The following is a 24,980-nucleotide window of genomic DNA, read 5'->3' on the forward strand; positions in this document are numbered from 1 at the left end:
TGTTAACTTCAAACTTACTGCAAGAGGCAGTAATACTGATAGTGTTTGATAGGCATGGTTTTACCTGTTTAGAAGGTAAAACATGAGTTCCCCGGGAAACCCTTGATTGGATCCAGTTTCAGCTGGACAGCATCTTCCATTTCCTGCCATTCCTTAGGCTAAGGATTACTGTTTGTATCCTTCCCCAGCTTCCCATCTCTTGTGCTACCCTTCCCTTACATTTGTTCAACTTTTTTTCATGTCTTCAATTTATTACTAATTTAATTTAATACTTTACATGAATATATAAAAATTCCTAGTGATTTCTTCTCGCTCTTCCTTTTGTTCAAGTCACTCCTCGGATTGGAGCAAGCCCTGCCACAGCTAATGTCATTGAGGGACAGCAGCTCACTTTGCCTTGTGTTCTGCTTGCTGGGAACCCCATTCCAGACAGAAGGTGGATTAAAAACAATGTGGTGGTAAGACTGCTTTGTTTCCTGTGAGATTTATTGGCAGAGGAAAGCTACAACTGACATCTCAAGGCATGATAACAGCTTGGTTTAATTTACAAAACTTAATGTGATCACTGCCCATGCCAAAGAATTTCTGATCCTGAAGTACAGATGAGGGAATAGGAGATGGCAGTGTGGGATGTGGAGGTCTAGAAAAGAACTTGGAACAAAAGTATTTATGAATGTCCTTTTATCTTCTGTCTTGCTTGCTTTCAAAGGAGCTTTATGCATTTTTTTGGCTCATGAACTTCAGCCTTGGACTCTGAATGCTAGTGGAATATACCTACTAGAATGACAAAAGTGGGTTATTTAAAATAAAGGTACCAGAAAATTTCTTTAGATTTAGGATGTTTTAGCGTCTTGCCTTCTCTTGTTGCTGATGGGCTGAGGTAAATACCAGTATCCCTGTTCCATATCCTCCTTTCCTGATGGTGTTCTTCTCAGAGCATGGATAAGTGTGTTTTCTTTCCCCCTTGGGAACATACCATTGCCAGTTTATATTTCCTGCAGATACCACTAGGTGATCTCTATGGTCCCTTCCCACCTAAACCACTCAGGGATTCTAGAAAGGTGCTGTAGATACCACACCTGGGTTGGCTATGTGTATGATACTTCAGTTCTTCAATACTAAAATTTCTGACTTTACCCTGTGAAGATGCTTTTTATCTTTGTTGCTAATTTCTCCCTAAAACCCTTTCTGCGCAACTAGAATTAAAATATTGTAGCAAAATGCCTGATTTTATTATCACAAAGTAGAACCTGGTACTACCTGACTCCTGTTCAGGTTTGCTGCTCAGTTTAGGTGTCTCTGGGAATCACTGGCTTTTCCTTAGGCTGTGCAAGGAGCACAGGCTGTAAGCTCTGTGAGAAATACTGGCAGGATCCTCCTTGTTGAGTTGCTAATTCCTCTCTCTAGTAGTGCTGGTTTCCTGTCATTGTAAACTGCTGGGAAAAGCTGTGCTCCAAGGAAAGTGTTGGAGTAAGTTATATTTAGAGAAGAATTCAGCTGCTTCTGAGTGTGACTGGAACAGATTTGCTTTCTAACAACCCTTTATGAGACAGGGCTGTGCTGCCAGGCTCAGCTTGATGTTGCTGTAGGATATATAACTTTTCAAGGTGAAAGTTAGAATTCTCTTTCACAATGGCTTGCTTCAGAGCTCATCTGTTGATGCATGTGGAAGTTAGGTTTTGATAACTGTAAAGGAAAATGGTCTACTTGTGGAAGAACAAGTCACTGTACTTAGCAAGTACTGGAATAACCAATAAAAACACAGTGAAATAATTGAGCTAATAGCAGAGCAGAGTGGCTCTTGCAGCTCTCACTCCAGCAGCAAAATCAGCTTTGTACGAGCGATGGAAAGTAGGAAAAGCTTTAACAACGTGACATAGTCAAGTAAAGCCACGCTGCACCCCAGAGTGAGCGTTGTCAGGGAGTATTTTGCTGGTGACAGTGTGTCTCTCCCGGCAGCTGGTGCCCAGCCCGTACGTGAGCGTGCGCAGCGACGGCAGCCTGCACCTGGAGCGGGTCCGGCTGCAGGATGGAGGGGATTACATCTGCATGGCCAGCAGCGTGGCAGGCTCCAGCAACAGCACCACCACTGTCCACGTGCTCGGTGAGCTACAGCCTGCCCTCCCTGCTTGGGGCAGCACTGGCCACAGCAGCTTCCACTGCTCTGCTGCTCTTACACATTTCCTCTTCTGGCATGGTGCCACTTTGTAAAGTAACACGGGGGGACATTGGATCCACTGCACGGGGAGGAGCTGAATGATCAAGACAGTTTTATTTGATTTTACTCGAAAAACAATTTTGTGTTCACAAAAGATCCTCGTTCAAATGCTGGGCTTTGCTGTTTTCATCAGGTTTAGTTAACAAAAAGGTGCAAGTGAGAGTTAGCTGGGAAACCATGAGAAGTGATGTCTGAACGTTTCACAGCTGGGGTAAGGAAGCACAGCTCATGGGAGAATTAGAATGAAAGAAAATGAATTACGAGTTTGGTAAAAGTCATAATTTGTTTGTTGTTTTTGGTGTCATCCCCATTCTCGTCCCCCTTATTTTTTCTCTTTAATTAAAACATACCCAAAACTGCACTGACAGCAAGACAAAATGTTAGCACTCTGGTAATCCATCTGTATTTCAGCTGAGCATATTTGTGTTAACTCTGTGAGGCCACAGTCCCTTCATGGTTTCTCATTTGTTAAGTTTTCTCACATGTTAAGTTAATCATGGGAGATTTATTTTAAGCTTCACTGAAGATGCTGAAACCCTCCCTTTTATGTAAGGAATTACTATGAATTTTTAGTGCAGGCAAGTACTCATAAGATCTTTCATGTTAACAATAGTTTTTTCAATGTTTCAGAGCTTGAGAACAAAAAGGAATATCTTTGTGTGTGTTTAGAAATATATTTGTTTTGGTATTGTACCCTTAAATCTTACCTTATTTTTCTGTTAATTCAAAGGCAGCTCAACTGAGTGAGGGAATTCAGGTTTTTATTGTCTTCTGTTACTGATTTTGAGAAGCAAAGCCTAGATTGTTTTCAGAGGATAATGTGACAAAGCCCTTTTGAAATAATTTCAGTCAGTGTAGTACCTGCAGTTAGTTTATAACTGTGTATACATAATGCAGTGATGAGCCTATGGCTGGCAGGCTCAGTGTGAACACAGATTTATTCCGTTCTGAGAGGTTGGAAAGTGACTCCTTGTCCATGTTAAGGTTGGAGAAGAGGCTGAAAGGTCCCAAACCCTGCTTGCCTGTAGGAAGTACTAACTGGATATAAAGATTTTATCATAATAGTTGTGCTATGTCTTTAATATTTGCATGTGTTTGTAGTCCTGCCTATCATTCATCATGGGCAGCAGATATTCAGCACCATTGAAGGAATCCCAGTGACACTGCCCTGCAAAGCAAGTGGAGTTCCCAAGCCATCCATTGTTTGGTCCAAGGTAATCCCTCACCTTTGAGATATTCATGCTGGAAAATGGGCTGAACATGTAATTTAGTTGTCATAAAACCTCAAAAAACCTTCAAATAACATGGCCCAAAACTCCAGTTGTGAGTGACCTGGAAATTTCTTTGTTCAGAGCTGCTTTTGTTTCTTAGAGCAGAACTTTTGGCCGTGGTCCTGCCACAGCTCAGTGTTCTATTCTTTGGCAGGGCTTAGGTTATCGCTGTATCTTTATGGGTTTTACACTTTAGAAATTGTTCCTGTTCCTGTTGTGAGTTGATAATTTGAGTTTAGGCAGCCTGCCACAGACTAAGAGTTCATTTTTCTTGTGGAGCTTTGACTTTTTTCTCTGAGGAAAGTGTATTTAATAATGGCATTGTGGCGTTAGCCCATGAGTTTTTCAGTCATGGCTTTGACAAGATGTGAACTGAGGAGATCCTCAGCCTTTGAGGGAATTTGTCTTAAAGCTAGTTGGGTTTTTTTTTTCCCTCCTTGTACAGGATAATTTCTGGTAGTAACAGTTATTTGGGGTATATTGCAGCTCGCATGACATGGTGTGAAGGCACTTTTGGGGCCTCAGAAGTTGTGCAGATGTGATTGATTGGGACCTTGGGAAGAGATTTGTTTCAAAGAAGGAATAGAACATGGTTGGTTAACTGTTGGTTTCGTAGGGAAGAGAACATGGGAGGATTTATTTTTCTTTATTTTATCACTTATTCAACTACATGACAAGGAAGCAGGAGACTAAGAACAAGTTTGTGTGATGTATACAAGATTCATTTTGACATCAGAAATTAATGTCAAAATTAACTCAGTTCAAATCTTGATTATTGTTCTTGAATATTATTTTTTAAATTTTCTTTTAAGACTTTGAGTGTGTAAAATGTAGCAGATTTTCTGCTTATGAATCCTTGTGCTTCTGTTCTCGTTACTGCTTAGAAAGTGATACTCCAGGACTGTGAAGAGTTAGTTTGTATAAATGGAATTTTAGGGCCAAGTTTCTTAGTTAACATAAAATATTTTGTTCACCTCAGCCTCAAAAAAAAAAAAAAGCAACTTTTATTGAATTAAATAATTGTTATTTGCTTTATTTTGAAAAATCCAGGCACTGTGGACTTTTATTATTTTTCTTTCCACAGAAAGGAGAGGTAATCCTTCCCAGCAACGCAAGGTTTTCGGCAGGGTCAGATGGAAGCCTGTATGTGGTGTCCCCAGGGGGAGAAGAGAGTGGGGAGTACGTGTGCACTGCCACCAATGCTGCTGGCTATGCCACCAGGAAGGTGCAGCTGACTGTCTATGGTGGGTGTCAGTTCAGCTGCAGTGTCCCTGTCCCCATCCAGTGCATTGAGAGCTAGACACACCCAGGGCACGTGGGATGGGAGCTCTTCTCCAGTTAGTGCTTTTGGATCCCCTAACCAGGTAGTTTTATACACGGCTGATCCCAAAAGGCCTGTCCTTCAGCCATTATAATTCACTTTAAGCCTCCTTATCCCTTTTACCTCGAGTTCACAGACCTTGGGCTGAGCATAATTTCATCTTTATGCAAGTGGATAAGAAGCATCTGTACAGGAGTAGAATTTCCTGCTGAGAGAAGAATGAAGATCCTTTAATCCCACCAGTCCCAAGCCTTCCTGTCATCATCAATCCAATGTTATTAAAATTTGGTTCAGGTGTAGCTGTGCTTTGCAAGGCTTTTATGGCTTGGAGTTACTGGGACTGTAGTGAAACAATTCAGGGAGTGGATGCTAACTACCTGTGCAGTACAGAGCTCAGCACATGCAGGAATTACAGCCATCTGTTGTGTCCACGTTTTTAAATGGATAGTCCAGACTTTCTGGTATTTGTGGTGTTCCATGTGGGCATCAGCTCATAAGTGCTACAGGCACTTTACATCAGCATGGCAGTGATTTATTTCTATTGCAGACAGGTCATTCAAACAGGATTGTAATGTTTTATACCTGATTAAAAAGAGAGATGTTGTATGGTGTTACATTTGTACAAATATATGTATTCATTGCAGCTTCTTACTGTGTTCCATGTTATAGTGAAACCTAGAGTGTCCAGACCTGGAGATCAGCAAGGAGATGGACATGATAAGCCCATAGAGGTCTCAGTAATTGCAGGGGAAGATGTCACACTTCCATGTGACGTGAGGAGCTTGCCACCTCCCATAATTACCTGGGCCAAAGACATGCAGCTGGTATCTCCGTTCTCTCCAAGGTAACAATGTTTGATGAAAACAAAATAAAAGTGAAATTGCCTCTAAACTGTCGGGATTTTGGAAGGATGTGTGATTTCTGATTGCCAGAGGATCACTCAGAAGGTGTTACTTTGTCCTGCCTTACCTGTTGTACTGGGTCTTGAAAGTCTCCTTCTCAAACCTGCTGAGCCTGTGCATGGTTGCACATCTGCCATTCCAGCATGTGCTTGTATCCAACCTCAGGAGGCTGGGAGGAGAGAGATCCTGGGTATTTGTACTGTGGTGGTGCCCAGAGACCCACATCATCTGTGCATGACTGTAATTGTTTGAAAACTGTTTCTTTTCTGTACTTCACATTTATGCTCAGGGGAGCACTGTCTGTGCTTCACATGAAGCCTGGGCTGCCTGTAGGATACAGATGATGGTGATAAATGTTTGGGTGTGCTGACAAAGATCCTCTTGCTCTTGTGGCCAAACCTGCACCCTGGAGGCATTCCTGGGAGCCTGTGACAGCCTCAGCAGGTCTTTGGCTACTGTGTCTGCTGAAGGAGGCTCATGTGCAGGGATTTGGATTGTTGTCAGCAATCCATGAGGGATTTTCTGCTGTGTCCTGTGGGCGTGTTGCATGCACTAACAAATTTGCATTCTTGGTCTTTACTTGTCCTCATTTTACCTCAGGAGACACTGATAAATTAGGGTACTTGCTCGTGGCTGTTGTGGTGAGATCCAAGTTGTCTAGAGGAACAGGAGTCCAGCTCAGCCCATTCCATAAAATTGTTTACAGATGTCAGCAAAAGTTACAGATTAGTCCAAACAGAATCATTTGAGACCACCCAAAGATCTTGTTAGAAATGTGAACAGTAAACAAAGGGGGAGGGAAATCAGATATGAAGGAACTTTTATCAGAAAGCAAATGTAATTACTGGACAAAATCAAGCAGGAGAAGTTGCCTCAGAAATTTGTCTTTTGGGCTTATAAAAAAAGTGCCAAAACGTTTGGAAATCTACAGGCAGTAGAGGAGGAATTGTAGTATCAGACAGATTTTACACTGAAGAAAATACTTTTCACTTTCCTTCCATTCATCTCTCCAACCATTGCAATCCCCAAATTTCAATTATGTCCTAATTAGTGCTACAGAAAGGAAAACACATGATCCCACCAATTCTGGGTGTTGCCTTGAGTTCCAGGCTTGAATTTCTTCTTGTCAATCCTTAGCTGTCATTTTTTATTCCCTCATCACTTACTCTCCCTGTCTCTATTACCTTTGACTCCTACAGAAGATTTTAGCTTAGCTGGCCAAAGCGGTTTCTGGTGTTACAAATCTGTGACCAGAACTGTGGGAGAACTTCATGTTATGTAGTTAATTATTTACTGGGGGATAATGGGAATTCCTATAAACACCAGAAGTGGCAGATTTTTTAATCAAAATCCTGTCTTCCATCTTGAATCAATGTAACATCATTTTTTGCCAGGATGGAGCAGTAATAAAAGTTTTTACTTTCTCACCCTGCTGATCTGAGCTAGCAAAAAATTTTAACAAGAGGGTAAAGAGCTCAATTTCTCTGCCATATCTTAATAAGTCCTATAAATATCTAGAACCAAACTTTGTAATTTGGATCTTCAATTTTACATATTTGCTATGTATTCTGAATATAGGGGCCCCATAAAGAGTTAGAAAAAAATGAGTAAATAAAAGTCATCATTGCATAATGTGGTCAGAGTGGTGTTATTTTAGCTCGTAGCAATCATTAGCAGTGTGTAAGGAGAGGTCATTTGCCTTTCCATACATGTTTATACAGTTTATCTGCTTCTTCTTTTTCCAGACACACTTTGCTCCCGTCAGGGTCAATGAAGATCAGCGAGACCCAAGTCTCAGACAGTGGAATGTATATCTGTGTTGCCACAAACATTGCTGGGAACGTGACTCAGTCAGTGAAGCTCAGTGTACATGGTGAGTTGGAGCTCCAGAGTTCACCATCTGCAAGTTTCCACGTAGAACTGAGCATCTAGAAGAGATTTTCAAAGCTTTTTCCTATTTGACATTAAATCCTCTCAACTGTTGTTCATTCAGATTGTATTATCTTCATATGTGACTTACTGGTTTTGTGGGAAGGAAGTATTGTATAAACACCCACAAATACATAGATATGTGTAAAGGTGTCCAGTGGCTCCAGCCAGGACATGTCCCTCTCCCTCTTCTTACCTTTATCTCATGTTGCTCGTTTGTCTCTCTCCTGCCCTCCCCATACTGGGGCGCAATCACTGTCTCTTAAACACTCACACAATGTTAAGTCTGTGAAAATGTCATTTATTATTGTTTCAGGCATTTTTAAAAAGTTTTTTTTTTTGCCAGTGATCCTTAAGAAAAGGAAAAAAAAAATATTATGGCAGAAGACTTATGGTGGATTTACATTATTCTGTAGGACCGGCGAAATCACTTCCCGTCATATTTTATCTCCTTGTCTGAACTTGTGTTTGGAAATGTACAAAGGTCAGGGATTAGGGAAAGGAAATTAAAATGCCAAAAGGAAAATGCGATTAACTCTATCATAAAAGCTTTTGAATTGTTTTGTGTTATGAGGAGCCAGTACCCACAGATCTTCCAGTGTGCTCAGAATATGACAGTGCTCATGGGAGTCGTGCAGTGTGGCTTGTTCAAATAAATTCAGCACCAGGCTATCTCCCATCCTGTTCTGTGCAGAGAACATGCAGGGCTGCTTCTGTAGTCACCTGAGGGCATTTGATTTCAGTAAATAAGGAACATTTTCTACAATTATAAAAATAGAAAAAATTTCATAGGATCATAAAATATTTGGAGTTGAAAGGTCACCTAGTGCCACCCCCTGCCATGGGCAGGGACAACTCCCACTGTCCCAGGGTGCCCCAAGCTCTGTCCAGCCTGGCCTTGGACACTTCCAGGGATCCAGGGGCAGCCACAGTTTCTCTGGGCACCCTATACCAGGGCCTCCCCTCTCTCACTACAGAAAATTTCTTCCTTATAGCTGGTCTGAATTTCCCTTCTCTTTGTTTAAAATAGTTCCCCCTTGTTCTGTCCCTCCATCCTTTGTCTCAATTCCCCCTCCAGCTCTCCTGGAGCCCCTTTAGGTGCTGGAAGGTGTTCTATGGTCTCCCTAAAACCTCTTCACCAGGCTGAACACTCCCAGCTGTAGGAATGATCCTGTACATTGCTTCTTTCATATTTCTGTGGACTAAATTTGTCTTCCTCAGTTCCTCCAAGGATCCAGCGTGGGCCTCGAGTTGTGAAAGTGCAGGCTGGGCAGCGAGTGGAGCTTCCCTGCAGCGCCCAGGGCGTCCCTGCCCCGTCAATCTCCTGGTACCGAGGCACAAGTGCTGTGCCTGCAGCTGGGGAGAGGTTCCTGCAGAGCCCAGATGGAGCTCTGGGCATCAGCAGCATCCAGCTCCCTGATGCTGGCACCTACACCTGTGTGGCCACCAACAGCGCGGGCAGTGACACGGTGGAGGTCACAGTGCAAGTGCAAGGTACTTGCTTAAAGCCACGCTCCTGCCCTGGCCCAGGCTGGCATGGGGTTGGGGCTTTCTCTGGCCTGCAGTTACATGATGCAAAAGCCACATCTGCTTTAGATGTTGTGTTCTGATGTCAATTGAGGCGAATTAGAATGAGCAAGTAGTCTTTGGAGAGGTTGCAGAAATAAAAAAAAACCTAAACTTGTGCTCTCTCTCTCTCTGTATATGTATTTAAGTTTAAAAATTATGTTGAAATGGTGAATGGCACATTGACCACTTATCCTATTTAAATACATAGCATAACTCCTCACGTGAGGGGCTGGCAGATGTCAATTGAGCATGACTGACTTAAGCTGAGCAGGAGCTGTTTCTTCTTTGCAGAAATCTAAAGGCAACATTCTGATCCCTTTGGATTAGAAGTGCTGAGAAGCGCTTCCTACAGGCAACAAAGAAATCTCAGTAACTTTAATTATAAAGAATATTCTTCATATAGTCTCAGTCTGCGCAGTTTAAGATAAGACCTGAGAACAAAGGATGCCAGTAGCATTGAAATATGTGGTGTGGGGAAAAAACAGTTAATATTTTGCAGATTATGCAGAAACATTGCCTTCAAAACAAATATAGCAAGATTTAAAGAGAACTATTTTCTTTCAAATTTGAAAGCCTCTTTGTACTGCTTCCTTCCTAAATATTCCCACTGAAATGGAAACTACTTCTGTAGTACCCATTTCAGGCAATGTAAGAAGGGTTATTGGAATGTGACCTGTGTGAATGAGAGAGACTTAGTGTTATATATTGTCAAATTGTATTTTTATATTTGGAGCAGAGATCAAGCAGATTTTTGGGTCTAATTTTCTTTCAGAGCCTCCCACTATTGAGGATCTGGACCCTCCATTCAACAGCCCCTTCCAGGAAAGAGTGGCCAACCAGCGCATTGCATTCCCATGCCCTGCCAAGGGTGAGTGTCTTGGTTACCCCTTGTAGTGACAAAAGGATCTTTTTCTGCTGACCATTGCAAATTACAACACTGCTGTAAAAATGTCTGATCCACACAGTATTTTCCATGTATGCTTTATATGGAAAAATTCAAACTAACAGTGATTTAAATAACCACTGTGTGTGGAAGTCCTGTGGAAAAGTCATTGCTAGCCAACAAGGATTTTACAATATTTAGTATGACGGTTTTTAATGTTAAAATCATCCTGGAACAGCTGGAGCTTCCTCTTGGAAGCTGCTGGCCCTCCCTGTGTGTGTTGTCCTTCCAGCAAGGCTCCCAGCGAGCAGCAGGAGTTGTTAGGATCAGCGTTGCTGTGAGCTGAGCGAGGCGTTTGAGGCGTTTCCCCTTCTCGTGCAGGTGTCCCCCAGCCTGCCATCCGATGGCTGCGCAACGGGCGGGAGCTGAGCGGGGCTGAGCCGGGGCTCTCGCTGCTGCAGGACGGGACCCTGCTGCTCATCGCTGCCCTGGCGCCCTCGGACGCTGGGGACTATGTCTGTGTGGCAGCCAATGAGGCTGGCAGCACACAGAGGAGATACAGCCTCAAGGTCCACGGTAAACAATGCATACAGCCCTTGGGGAGCTGGCTTGGAAAAGTGTCTTCTTTTCTTCTTGCAAATTGCACGGCCTAAACCTGCCCTTGTGCGGTTAAATTATAAAATCTGAGTGCTTCCTATTTTTCTGACACTCTCTATAGCTTTTCTTTTGCCCTGTTTTTTCTTTTGTCCGTGATGTTATGCACAAGCCATCTTTGTTTTGCTCAAGGATCCAGGTACATCTTATTTGTAGAAACTCCAGTTATGCTTGAAAATTATAATGCAAATAACAAATGAAGCTTTGTACTGCAGAACTTAGAGATTGAGAGCTAGGTCTGCATTTCAAATGGGAGGAGAGTTATCAGAATGAACACAGACTAGGAGATTTCTAGTTGCTGATGATCTTCTTCCTCCAGAATCCTAGTTAGGAAATAGAAACCCTACAGACTACTTTTATTCTAGCCTTGTTCACTTCCCATGACAGTTAGTTCTAATGCCTGAGCAGGATTATATCCTTGTTTTAAGAAGAGCAGGAATTCCATTTTGTGCCAGCAGGGCTCCTCAGTGGAGTTGGAGCTTTCTAATCCATCACTTAAGGCCATTCTCTTTTTATTCATAGTGGGACGAATGATAGGTGGGGTTCTTGGGCATGACTGGACCAGTGAAGAGAGGAAAGATGACTCTGGAATAGGCTTCTTTCATATGCTAAACAATTAACACTAGTTTTCAAGATTAAGTTTCAGATTAATTTTAAGATTATGCTCTTAAAATGTTGATGGTACTTGTGTTTGAGTGAATTTCCCTGGGAGTCTGTTATTGAGCAAGAGAAGACTGTTTTTGGCAAAGAGAAGAAAGGACACAGGGCAATACATCCAGAGCCTAAAGACAAATGGAAATGTTGGGAAGTGAATGAGAAGGGTTTGAGAAATTTTGGTTTATAGTGGTCCTTGACTGGGATGAAAAGGAGGAAGGGGGAAATCACTGGAACAGGAAGACTTAAATCATAATGTTGAGCTTTCTTGCAGTTCCTCCTGAAATTAGAGATCAAGATAAGGTGACAAATACATCTGTGGTTGTTCATCATCCTGCAAGTCTCTTCTGTGAAGTAACTGGTAACCCCTTTCCAATCATCTCCTGGTATAAGGATGATATCCAGGTATGTGGGATTAATCTAACTGTGTACTTCTGAGGGCTTGGTGTGAGAATTCATTCAAAATAAATACAGGTAAATGCCTTTATGTATATTTAAGTGCTCTAAGAACACCTCCACAAAAAGGCAGCTAAATACAGCTCATCCATTAATTCTGCAAGTCAAATGTAAACTATGTTCTGTATTCCTTTAGGAATTGGCCTTGGCAATCCCCCAGTATTTTAGATGCAAATCCATGCAGAGGGGACCAATATTGCAATTTTTTTCATTCTGTAGATGGAGAAATAAGAACTTTTGGAGGAGAGTTGAATTCCTCAGGATTATACTTGAGTCCTCTGTTTCCTCTTGTAGCTGATAAGTCATAGTTTAAGATGAGGAGAGGTCCCTTTATGCACTCCTGACACTGTCCATTGCTGCTGGTTGGAGTTTCCCCATTCCCTGCTCCATGCTGAGCTACAAACCATATTGAATACATTGCAGCAGGGCAGGAGATTAGTGCTGAAACTGAAAGGGGAAACAGATTAATCTTCCACTAAAACTACCATTTGCTTATAAAAATCCAGCTGTGATACTTGGCTGCTGTAGCTTGGATCACATAAGGCTAATGTCTTGGGTTCCTCTAAGGTTGTGGAAAGCAGTGCTCTCCAGATTTTGCACAATGGGAAGATACTGAAGCTCCTGAAAACTACTACTGAGGACGCAGGACAGTATTCGTGCAAAGCCATAAATGTAGCAGGAAGTTCTGAGAAGCTGTTTAACCTCCATATACTTGGTTAGTTCCATGGCTTTGGGGTTGATTTTTGTTTGGTTTGGGTTTTAGTTGGTGATTGGAAAAACAGTTCATATTTAAGAAGCCAGTAAATTTCAACTCATTATAAAGATATTCTTCCACTCACTACCCATGAATTATTGGCTGCTGAAGCACTGATTGCTTAAACTTTGCCATTCTTGTAGGAACACAGACAAAATGTTGTTTTGATTTCTGGGCTTTGGTGCTTTGTTTTGTATTTGGGGCGAGCAGTATGACAGAGGGGTGTTCCCAGGTACAGTTCACCAGTACAGGTGTGGAAGTGCTTGTCACAATAGACAGGATGTGATCTGCAGAATTTCCCCTCTACAGTGAACACTAAAAGTTCACTTTTAAATAAAATTTAAATAAATAAGAAAATATTCATTAAGATCCACTGCCACATTCCCTTCAGTCACAGAGCACAGCTTCCCTTCTAAATACTAGTCCTTCCTTAATGTTTGTCTTTTTAAAGTTCCACCAAGTGTAATAGGTGCTGATACACCTGGTGAAGTGGCAGTCATCCTCAACCAGGAAATCCATCTGGAATGCAGAGCCAAAGGCTTCCCTGTTCCTGACATTCACTGGTTCAAGGATGGCAAGTGAGTACATTGCCACTTTTGTGGTTTGCCAGGCTCTTCCTGCCCTAGAGCAGAGAGGTCAGAGGTGCAGTGTTTAACTACTTAGTGCCATCAGAATTTGGGGTGGTGTGAGGTGGTAAATTCTTTAATCAAAACTTAACATCCCACTTTTCTTTCTGAACTCACCCATTATTGACACTTGCAGAGCTGATTTTGGGTTTTTGAAACGAGATGATGGTTGAAGCAAGATAAGCAGAGCCATTTCTTTGAGTTTATTCTGAGAATTATTCTACCTGGATTATTTTACGCTTATCATTAGTTAAAATGCAGTTATTTAGCTGAGAATTTTTTTCAGTGATAGACAGAAGTCATATCAGATATTTTGCTGGCTAGTGCATTGTACAGTTTTGCATATACATTAAAGTTTTGAAGGGTTATATGTACATATATATATAGTAAATGTTTGAAAACTTTTATAGCCTGCATGTTTTTCATTCCTCATCTCATCCTCCAGGAAAGCACGCCAGGAGAGAAATTCTTAAATATTAGCCGAAAACCCAGCTGGGCTGGGTGTTTTTTGGTGTTTAACAAGGCAGTTCAGTGTAGGCATTGGTCAGTACTCAGTTACTCTGCTGTGACAGTTCCTTACTCTTTGCTATGGGTATGTTGTTCCTGTGTAGTAGTTGACATTTCGTTACCAGCAAAGGCCTGACATGATTAAATAAATTAGGAAAAGGAGCTGAGGTGTGTGACTCTGATGCTGACATCCTGGAGGTCTGAGCAAAATACTTTTTGTGGTTTAATTTCTTTTAGAAGTTAGGAGTAGAGTTAATCATAATAGCTTATCACTGCATGGTGATTCTTGTGATTAATGCCATAATTTAGTGTCAAATGTCACTCTCAAATGGTATAATTACTGCCACCAAAGGACCTCTTCTTCCTGTCAGTTTAAATTAATGCAGAAAGGGTGGGGCAGAATTCTATGAAGCAAAATGGTCTCTGTTTCAGGCCCTTGTTTTTGGGTGACCCCAATGTTGAGCTTCTGGACAGGGATCAAGTTCTCCACATCAAGAGTGCTCGCAGGGTTGACAAGGGTCGCTACCAGTGCAGTGCCACCAACACTGCTGGCAAACAGGTGAAGGAGGTCAGGCTTGTTGTCCATGGTAAGTTTATGGAATGCCTGATCCCAGAAGATCCTCTTGTTTTACTCTTAAGGTTTCTTTTTGGATAGGGATACTCAGGCAAATGCAAATTAAGTCTCTGATACTACAAAATTTGTGTGTAAATTTAATAATCATATGTTCACAAAATTACCTTTTTGAGTATTTGTATGTATGAAGTTAAGTATGGATGTGGTCTTCACAGGCTTGGAAAAACACCTTGAAATGTTGTTTATGTGCTTCTTTTTCTAATTAGTGAAAGCTAAATATCTTGAAGGATATTCTCAAATTCTGCTGTTAGTTTCAACTGAATTTTTATTATCACATTGTCTTTGTTGTTTTGGTCTGTCTTAGGGAGGAGAAAATTAATAAGATTTTGATTTTAATACATGTTGCCTTATTTTTCTTAACCTGGTGTCAGGATACAGCCTGTGCTTCATGGGACTCAAATTCTTGTGCCAGGAATGTGAAGGGTAGGGATTTGAGTCTGTTAGCTCTCAAGTCCTCCCTTACCATGGGTTTGTTCCTGAACGCTGTGTGTGACTCTGTGAACTTAATGTGCATTATTTCCCTCATCTGGGACATTTGTGAAGCACAGAGCACCCACAGGCACAGGAATGTGGCTGCACACCAGTCGTGGTGAGACCTTTTTCTGTCAGGAACAAAGAATGCAGGGAGGACTTGCAGGGGATTGTGGCTGTTTTGAGATTAGAGGAATAAAACTGCTTCCCCCCCAGATAAAATCCTTGCAGAGGAGTAGATTTATTTCAGATTCTTCAGGAAAGATGAATTTGTGACAGCAGAATGGAACTTCTCTTTACTTTTATATTTCTCATTAGTCCTGGCTGGGCAAACAGAAACCCACCGAGTAAGTGAGGAACTTCAATGCTAATTCTTGCTAATGTTTTTCTTTAGCTGTTTAGTCCTGGTTTTGGCTTTGGTATTTTCCCAAAACACCATATTAAAACCATTCTTCATCTCTGATAGAGAAATGCCATTGCTTTTGAACTGGGTGTGCGTATTCAGTGGATTTGGGATTTTGATACGAAAATAAAAATTAATTAGTTAGTATTTAATTGTGGTTTGATAACTGCAAGATCTGTCTGAGGTGGGGATTCATCCATTCACAGACACTTTGCTTTACATTTCTGCAGTGTTGTTTTCAATGACCACTATGGAAGTCAGAGGAATCCGTGGATATACTGAGCACGTTTGGCAGCAGAGGAGTCAATGTGTCTGCCAGATGTGTCTGGTCCTTTCAGCAGCCATAAATTTAGTCTTTGCCAATTGCACTGTGTTTTTATTGCTTCTATAGAGATTTATGGACTCTTTATATTGGCTGATTTACACAAGAGCTTGTTTGCTAGAAAAATCCGAGTCCTGCTGCCTAGAGAGCAAGGGAAATGACTATGGGCCAGAAAGCTTCAAAAATAGGAGCATAAAGCAAGACTGTTAAGCTTATACTTAGTCTCAAAGTAACTGACTTCATCCTCAAAAGTTTGGAGGATGGAGCAGTTCCCATGCTGTTGTGGAGGCTCTTGGGTGTGTTTGGTATTTTCAACAGCAGGATCCTTGCTGGGAGGATGCACCTCCTAAGGCATCCAGGGATGGCTCTTCCTTGGATGGAGATGGGGAAGAGGGCTGCCCAAATGCATTGCAGGAGGCATGGAGGCCCAGCTGTCCTAACCTGGCACCATGTTGGAGCCTGGTGGCCTTTTTGTCGTGTTCTCTTCGTGCTTTCCACCCTGTGTGCCTTCAAGGACTGTACAGGTAGTAGATGAGCTCTGCTGGGCAAAGAATCAAACAAAACACAGCAGGACGTGTTGGACAGCTGAAGATACTTTATTCTTACAGCATTCTAATGTTTTGTTTAAATCTGCACATATTCATAGTCTAAGGCTTTAACGTTGTTGTCTTGTCTTTTGAACTAGTCCCCCCTAGTATTAAGGGAGGAAACATTACCACAGAGGTATCGGTGCTCCTCAACAACCTGATAAATCTGGAATGTGAAACCAAGGGAATCCCTGTGCCTACCATCAGCTGGTACAAGGATGGGCAGCGTGTGATCTCCAGCCCCCAGGCTCTGTACGTGGACAGAGGGCAGTTCCTGCAGATCCCACGGGCACAGGTGTCAGACTCTGCCCAGTACTCGTGTCGTGCGAGCAGCGCTGCGGGGGCTGCGGAGAAGCTCTTCCACGTGGATGTCTACGGTGAGGGACAGCTCCTGCACTGCCTTACTGCTCCTGCAGAGCAGCTGGGGAAGAGATTTTCAGCCTCTGCAGCCTGGCAGTGGCTGTGATTAAATTCTGGCATATGTTGGAAGGGCTGTGTAGAGGGAAATTTAGACCCTCTGCTCTATGGGACTCTCCAACAGCTCTTGACTTCTGGAATTATAAATGGTGTGGGTTGAAAGGGAGCTTTAAACCCATCCAGTCCCACCCCTGCCATGGGCAGGGACACTTTTCACTATCCCAGATTTTCTTCAAGCCCCATCCAGCCTGGTGCTGGACACTTCCAGGGATTCAGGGGCAGCCACAGCTTCTCTGGGCACCCTGTGCCAGGGCTTCACCACCCTCACAGGGAACAATTCCTTCCTGATACCCCATCTACCCCCAAGTCTGCCCTCCCTTCACTGGCCTTGGTCCCATGCTTTCTTCTACTCAGCTGTTTCTTTTCCATGTGTATTCATTCTCTATCTCACATCTGCATGCTAAACAATACTTGAAAGAATCACTCTGGATGACATCTTTAGTGTAGTCCTTTAAGTCCTTCTTGTCTTGTTCTTCCCCTCAAAGTACTGCATATCCTCTTTTTTAAAAAGCTGGTCAATTTTGAGCTACGTCATTTGACATCTCTGCCTTGCCTTGCCCAGCAGCAAATTCTTACATGAAATTGTGCATGACATGGTGGCAGATGGAGCCAGAGTGGGTAGAACAAACTCATTTTCTCTCAATACATTTTTTGGCTACAGAATTATTGGCATACATTTCTTCCTTTCTGCAGTTCCTCCAGTAATCGAGGGCGATGCTGACACAGCCCACAGCAGGGAGGTGGTTGCTGGGAATTCCCTGACATTGGAGTGTAAGGCTGCTGGAAACCCTCCCCCTCTCCTGACCTGGCTAAAAGATGGAGTTCCAGTGAAAGCAAGTGACAAGCTCCGTGTCCTGGCTGGGGGGAAGCAGCTGGAGATCCTGAACGCTGTGGAGGCTGACCAGGGCCAGTACTGGTGTGTGGCCACAAGCATAGCTGGAGAACAAGAAATCAAGTATGACGTTGAAATCTTAGGTGTGTGAGTTGCAGATTTATCAGGCTCCCATTAACCTAGATGAAAAGTTTCCATAAAACCTATGGTTTTGGTTTTTTTGTTGTTGTTGTTGGTATTAATATATTAAGATCAGTTAGTCACACTCTGTGTCTAGCTGAACCTGGGTACTGCACAACTTTTCTGTCCAGGGCTACAGAACAGTTGAAGACTTGTACTTTCAGGTTAGTTCTTGAAGGATTTTTGTGCATGTGGTAGGTAAATATTATTCTCAGTAACCTCTAAAATTCTTCTTACTCATCTTCAGAAAGAAAATCCCAGAAATCCATTAAAAATATCTCTTAGTAGTTGCCTCTGGGAGAGGACATCTTTCTCTAAATTTGAGTTGAGTTGTGCAGGTTTTGAACCTTATACTGAAAAATATACTTCCTCTCTGTATCCCTTGAATCATTACCACAGTCTATATCTCAGCAGTCCCTTCTGAATGTCTTGAGGTCTTCTCCTGACATGGAAGAGAACTGTAAAGAACTGATTTTTAGGTTTTGCTCAGTTGAACATAATACTGAATGCAGATGTAGAGCATCCCTTCTGCTTCTGCAGGTAAATGTCACTGTCTTGATAGTGAAGGTGCTGTGCTTTCTTCCCAGAGAGGATATGAGAGGGTAAAGAGGATCTGGAAGGGGATCCTCTGCACCTTTGTTTTCTTCTTCTGCTGACAGAGGGTGCCAAAAGGCCTCCCCTTCCCACCCATTCACAAGGTTCTTCTGACAGAATCTGGAAATCTCAACCAAACAAAAAACAGTAAAAAAGTGAGCAGTGATTTGAAGCCACGAAATATCACTGGGCAGATTTTCCCTTCAGAAAGGAACAGTGCTTCATAATGAATCAGTGTGCATTTAACAATGATTTAACAGTTTAAAAGTGAGAGACTTTTTTGATATTTCTGATGTGTAAATATTTCTGTTGGTGGATTTTTCTCTCTTACAGTGCCACCATTTGTGGAAGGTGGGGATGAGCTCTTGGGCAACATTGTGATTCTCCATAGCCCTTTGGAACTGGATTGTTCAGCAAGAGGGACACCATCACCAACTATCACGTAAGGGCACTGGTATGGCAGTAGAAAAATTACAAATCAATCTGCTGGTTAGTTAGGTGAGCTTTGTGAGCCACCTGTGTTCATCAGTGGTGGCTAATGAGTAGAGGGCAAACTCCTGGCTCCACTGATTGCACCATCTTGGCAACATCAGGATTTCATTTTAGAGTGGTTTGGTTTGTTGTGCCAGTATCCATGTCCTGGAAGTGAGGATAGAAAACAAGAGCAGGCAAAACTTACATGAAGTTGCACTAGCAAAGGACTTTGACCTTTTCTTCTGCCACCCATGATTGCTTTTGCTTTGGAGGTTCCTTTCTGCCTCTGGTATCTGCTGTCCCCTTTCTGACACTGTCTTAGTGGCTGTTCCCCTATATTCCTTTCTGATAAACCCTTCAATCCATGGCACTCAGACAAGGGGAATACAACCTGAAACTTTCAGACTTTCCTGGAAATGCAAACAGAATTACTGATGCATTCTGTTTAATAGAATTGTGCATACTTTTAAGATTGTTCTTGATCTTGCTCTCACTGGCAACTGAGATGGAGCTTTCATTTTGATAGGTGGTTCAAGGATGGCCATCCAGTTGGAGAGGAGGCTGGACACCAGGTCTTATTAAATGGACAGAAACTTGTCATCTCTCAAGCTCAAGTGTCAGACAGTGGCCGCTATAAATGTGTGGCTGCAAACAAGGCAGGAGAACAGGAAAAGGAATTTGATGTTACAGTGCATGGTAGGTTATTCAAGGCTGCTTTTATTGCTGGCAAGAAGGTGCTCAAACTTTCTATAAATGCTTATTTGCATTAGCAGGTTGAAAAATTGGAGAGGAGATTAGATGAAATAGAATCATAGAATGGTTTGGGTTGGATACCAGCCACAGCAGGGACACCTTTCACTAGATCTGGAAGTAGAAGTAAAGGTGCACTTACCTCTGTGTATTTAAATGTACATGTTTAAATGAGGCATCATTTTTGGTTTTGGTGCTTTTTGCAGTTCCTCCAACCATTAAATCAGCTGAGCCTTCTGAGAAAGCAGTTGTGCTCTACAAGCCTGTGACACTGCAGTGCATAGCCAGTGGCATCCCCAGCCCTTCCATAACCTGGTTAAAAGATGGACAGCCAGTAAACACAGCCAGGGGAAATATCAAAGTAAGCATGATTCTTTTATGGGATCCAAGCCATGGAAGATAATTGCCATAAATTATACATGTTAGTGCTTCTTTTGCTTCCCTCACACTGTGATACAAAAGTGCTTAAGATCCATCCTGCACTGAGGACCTTTTTACCTGATTAGGGTGGTGTCTCATGTAATAGCAGTGTTCAGTAGACTGAAGCCCACTAGACACCTCAGGAGAGTCCATGACTGGAAATTCAGAATCTGTCTCCTTCCAGTTGTACTTTGCCCTTCAAGGTCACGTGGTTATCTGCAGGTTGTGAGGTGGCTCTAGCCACTCATCCCTGTGAAGTGGGATTAGTAATTTTCTTCTCCTGGTGAGATCCTGCCTTTCCATGCAGAGCCCTCCCCAGTGCTCCCATGTTCTGGGGTGAGTGCTTGCAGTGGCTTTGATTTCCCGTGGCTGGAGCAGTTTTCAGCACCTTGCCTGCAGTCTCCTCTGCCTGCCTGCCCCTCACCAGCCAGGTCTCCTCACACCTGTACCCTTCCTGATGCTGCTGACACCTGTGACCCCCCCAGCAGTTTCCTTGTTCCACGGGCCGGGGCTGGGAGGGGATGAGCCTGGCTGTGTCTGCTCGCCCAGCTGTGCCAGGCAGTGGTGTCACACTCCTCTCTGTGTTTGGGAACAGCTGGAGGCCTCGGGCCGTGTCCTGCAGCTTGGCAAAGCCCTGCCTGGAGACGCCGCCCGCTACACCTGCGTGGCCACCAACGCTGCGGGGGAGGCGCAGCAGCACACCCGGCTCCACGTGCACGGTAACGAGCAGGGCTGCTGGTGACCAGGCTGCCCACGCCTCTGGCACCTGGGCTCTTTGCTCTGGCTTTTCTCCTGCCTCTGCAATCCACCTCTCAGGTCTCTTTCTCTGTCCCACTCCATAATAAGGAGGGAGAGCAAAAACTGGCTTTTGTAGAGTTTGGCCTCTCTCCTGTAATAAAGGACACAGAAGTGAATGAATTAGTGTCTTTCCAGGTTTCCTACTCACAAGGGTACTCTATGTTTCTGAATCAATATACCACCACTGGCATTTCTAATTTCATCCAAGCTTTTTGTGGATGCTGGTATTCCCCATGACCCTGGAGAATGGGAGTTTTTTACAGGAATACCTTTACTGAGAAAGGAACACTTTTTTGTGAGAGGATTTTTCAGCCTGTTTAAAAGGAATTTTCTTCTGCAGCTGAAAACAGTATAAAAAGAATCAGGGAAACTTGAGAAGCTGTTGTTTGCATGTGAATTTAATAAATGCTCTCACCATGATTTGCATGTATTGGCTCCAAAGTGGTCATGAAATGTTGTGCATTGCTGATGTGACCCAGTCCTCAAAAGAGGTGTGGCAGTCCTCAGGAGGTGCAGGAATAGACTGTGACAGTATTCTCACAGAGTGACTTTTGCATGTTGACTTCTATTGCCAAACCAAGCCAGTAACTGGAAAACTTGAAACTGAAGCGAGAAGAGGTTGCAGAGTCTCTGTGGATAGGACTTAGAAAGAGGAGCCACATTCAGACTGTGATAATTGCATCACAACCAATTTCAGTGTCAGTCCCATGCTCATAAAGCTCTCCTTTGCTGTCAGTCTTCATGTTCAAACTGTTATTATCTGGCATTTGTCATGTTTCAGATTTTGGAACTTCAGGAAGGTAAAAACTGTCTACACCACTCAGTTTGCTCAGGTGAAGTGAGACGAGCTTGCCACAAGAAAGCATTGCTGTTTTGTGTTGTGTACCCATTACTTGCAAATCTACTTTAAGTTCTTTTTTTTTTTTAAAACTAAAATTAACAAAAAAAAGTTTTATTCCTCTTACCGCTAATGAGATTATATAATTAGAGAGTATTCCCATTTTAGAGATGATCTTTCTGGAGATATTCCTTGGTCACCCAGCAACTGAAGCTTGTGCCACTTATTGCCCAAAGTTTCTCTGAGGGTAGACGAGTTTGTGATTGGATGCTTTGCCAGCTGGGTGGCTGAATTAATGAAAATCTGCTGCTTTTTTCTTTTCCCAGAACCACCCAGTCTGGAAGATGCAGGAAAAATATTAAATGAAACAGTGGTGGTGAATAATCCAATCCATCTTGAATGCAGAGCATCTGGGAACCCTCTGCCAGGTATTCATGTGCACCTCAGGGAACATCTCATAAAGGGTTTCACTTCCATGTGTCTTTTGGAAAGTAATGGATATGCTGGATGTGTGATAATTGTGTGGTCTAAAACCACCTAGAGACTGTGTGATGGGAAATACCAATGTATGGGCTGACATAGAGGCAGGATTGAGGAATTCAGTGGTCCCCACTGATAAATGAGTGAAAACATATCCCAGAGATAATCTATTCCCTTGTGATGCCCTGTCCACAGGCAAGAGCACTATTTGATTTCTACTGAATGAGCTTTAAGCACTTTTATCTCCTGTCAGTTTAGTATTAGTGTAAGGCAGACCTGAAATACTTCCTGGATTGAGCGTGCCTGTCAACAAGTGTGCCTGTGTCTAGGACATTTTTAATGTGTGGTTTTTGTTACCTGGTAAGATATAAAAAGACATATTATTGTGAGAACAATTTGCTGTATTAATTATTGTAGAGCAAAACAGGGAGAATAGTTACTGAGAGCTTATATCTAATATAGCAAATTATTCTTGTGCTGATTATAGCAACATTTTCAGAAGAAAGGTGTTATTACATTTCAGATGTGCATCCAGCTTCTCATTTCCTGCCTTATTAAGAATTAATTCACAGCAAAGGATTATTTTATAGAATAATTTATACTTGCATAAAAAATTAAAATATTGAGGAAGTAAAATGTTATAAAAGCATAAGAATTTTACATCTATTTTATACTCCTTTTACATTTATTTCTCCTTTCATCCTTCAAATTTTGAGTTATTTTAGAACAAACAATTAAAATTATGGATTTCAGATAATTTATGCATTAAGAACAGTTTGGTCGTTCATGGTGTGATGTGATGGCATATCCTGTTGTTGAGATACAACATGAGTCAGGAAAGTGAGAGCACAGCATCCCACTGGAAGGGAGAGCAGCTGTGTGCAGGTCTTGTCTGTCAGTCAGCCCACAGCACTTAGTGGGTGTGAGTCTTTCCTCAAAACCCTTTGTGTATTACAGATAAGCCTTCCATGAGCAGTAATTTCATCTGAGTGGTGAAGTGGTGCCAGCAAAGCCTCAGTGACCCACTCTCCTGATGGATGGTGCCATCTTTTGGCTGAGATGCAAAATCTGCAGATTTTCTTGGTTGTCAGCTGTCCCTATAAAATTTTCTTCTGCTGTAACACCAAGTATTCTGCTCTTTATTTTCAGTTTTTCAAGCTGCCAGTTGCACTTCGATTTGGTTGCTTATGTTTTGATTCTTTGTCCCTGGTAGTTCAGTTTAATGTAGTGATAATTTAGGGTAAAAGGTAAAAAATTTGATCTGTATTGTAGAATCCCTGGATAGATCCCCTGTATTGTAGCATCCCTGAATGATTTGGGTTGGAAGGGACCTGAAAGCTCATCTCCTTCCATCCCCCTGCCATGGGCAGGGATGCCTTCATATTTTTGTGTGGTTTTAAACAGCTGCTCTTTACCTTGGTATAAGATAAGTAAATTTTCAATAACTTGCTTTGTGTGTTAATTTCTCAATTTCAGAACACTTTTCCATAAATATTTGGGGGGTGTGGATCATAGTGTCAAATTTCCTGTTGAATTGCGGGGCACAATCAGCATTTTGTACAAATCTGGCTATTTGCTAATTTTCTGTTATATGTTATGATTCTTAATCACAATTAACACTGCCACTGACTGTTAAATGTTGTGTGAATCTGAGGTGGCAGTGTGACAGCTCTGGTGCCAGGTTTGCCAGGGCTGTCAGTGGTGTGTCCCCGTGGCAGTGTGACACCTCTGTGCCAGGTTTCTGGGGGCTGTCGGTGATGTGTCCCCATGGCAGTGTGACACCTCTGTGCCAGGTTTGTGGGGCTGTCAGTGGTGTGTCCCCGTGGCAGTGTGACACCTCTGTGCCAGGTTTGCCAGGGCTGTCGGTGATGTGTCCCTATGGCAGTGTGACACCTCTGTGCCAGGTTTGCCAGGGCTGTCGGTGATGTGTCCCTATGGCAGTGTGACACCTCTGTGCCAGGTTTCTGGGGGCTGTCGGTGATGTGTCCCCGTGGCAGTGTGACACCTCTGTGCCAGGTTTGTGAGGCTGTCAGTGGTGTGTCCCCGTGGCAGTGTGACACCTCTGTGCCAGGTTTGTCGGGGCTGTTGCTGATGTGTCCCCCCTGTTCTCCCCAGCCGTGTCATGGTCCAAGGACGGGCGTGCCCTGGCTGCCAGGGGACAGGTGCTGCTCATCGAGGGCGCGCAGGTGGCTGACGCCGGCCTCTACAGGTGCCTGGCTGCCAACGCTGCGGGCACGGCCGAGCTGCTCTACAGCCTGCAGGTCCATGGTGAGTGCAGAACACGGGGCTGGCACTCCTGCAGCTTGGGAAACGCTTCTGGGAGCACTCAGTCCAACTGTTCCCCCAAGGCCACCCCTGACCTGTGTCCCCTCGTGCTGCATCCACATGGCTTTTAAATCCCTCCAGGGATGGGGACTCCACCGCTGCCCTGGGCAGCTGTGCCAGTGTCTGACTATCCTATCCATGAAGAAACTTGTCCCAATACCCAAATTAACCTCCCTATCCCCAGCACAACTTGAGGCTGTTTCCTCTTGCCCTGTATTGTGAGACTTAAGAATAATACATTCAAGCTCCACCTTTGCTTTCCTCCTTTTCCAGTTTGCTTAACAGACTTGGGATCACTCATCACATGATCACAGAATCTCGGGGTGGTTTGGGTTGGAAGGGACATTAAAGCCCATCCAGTGCCTCCCCCTGCCATGGGCAGGGACACCTCCCACTATCCCAGGTTGTTCCAAGCCCCATCCAACCTGGCCTAGGACACTTTCAGGGATCCAGGCGCAGCCACAGCTTCTCTGGGAATTCCATTCCAGGGCCCTCACCACCCTCACAGCCAGGAATTCCTTCCCAATATCCCATCTACCCTGCCCTCTGACAGTGGGAAGCCATTTCCCCTTGCCCTGATGCTCCATTCTCTTCACTCTTCTGTTTTCTCACTGACATTAGAATAGGTGTTTTGAATGCAGAAAATGTGCC

At 43.2% G+C, this 24,980-nt stretch overlaps 1 protein-coding gene across 1 annotated transcript in view; it reads left to right on the forward strand.

Annotated features, from left to right (window-relative positions):
* HMCN1 (hemicentin 1) overlaps positions 1-24,980 on the forward strand; it is a 157,206-nt gene that overhangs the window by 60,103 nt on the left and 72,123 nt on the right. Inside the window, exons 18-38 of the mRNA XM_056497859.1 lie at positions 331-458; positions 1,960-2,104; positions 3,320-3,432; positions 4,574-4,733; positions 5,480-5,654; positions 7,458-7,585; positions 8,863-9,135; positions 9,983-10,078; positions 10,475-10,669; positions 11,676-11,806; positions 12,425-12,572; positions 13,063-13,189; positions 14,177-14,331; positions 16,260-16,538; positions 17,332-17,613; positions 18,578-18,686; positions 19,245-19,414; positions 19,675-19,829; positions 20,484-20,607; positions 21,851-21,952; positions 24,120-24,272. Coding sequence (XP_056353834.1) covers positions 331-458; positions 1,960-2,104; positions 3,320-3,432; positions 4,574-4,733; positions 5,480-5,654; positions 7,458-7,585; positions 8,863-9,135; positions 9,983-10,078; positions 10,475-10,669; positions 11,676-11,806; positions 12,425-12,572; positions 13,063-13,189; positions 14,177-14,331; positions 16,260-16,538; positions 17,332-17,613; positions 18,578-18,686; positions 19,245-19,414; positions 19,675-19,829; positions 20,484-20,607; positions 21,851-21,952; positions 24,120-24,272 — 3,348 coding nt within the window. The remainder of the gene's footprint in view (positions 1-330; positions 459-1,959; positions 2,105-3,319; positions 3,433-4,573; positions 4,734-5,479; positions 5,655-7,457; positions 7,586-8,862; positions 9,136-9,982; positions 10,079-10,474; positions 10,670-11,675; positions 11,807-12,424; positions 12,573-13,062; positions 13,190-14,176; positions 14,332-16,259; positions 16,539-17,331; positions 17,614-18,577; positions 18,687-19,244; positions 19,415-19,674; positions 19,830-20,483; positions 20,608-21,850; positions 21,953-24,119; positions 24,273-24,980) is intronic.

Source organism: Oenanthe melanoleuca, chromosome 8 (genome assembly GCF_029582105.1).
Source record: "Oenanthe melanoleuca isolate GR-GAL-2019-014 chromosome 8, OMel1.0, whole genome shotgun sequence".
Taxonomy (NCBI): Eukaryota; Metazoa; Chordata; class Aves; order Passeriformes; family Muscicapidae; genus Oenanthe; species Oenanthe melanoleuca.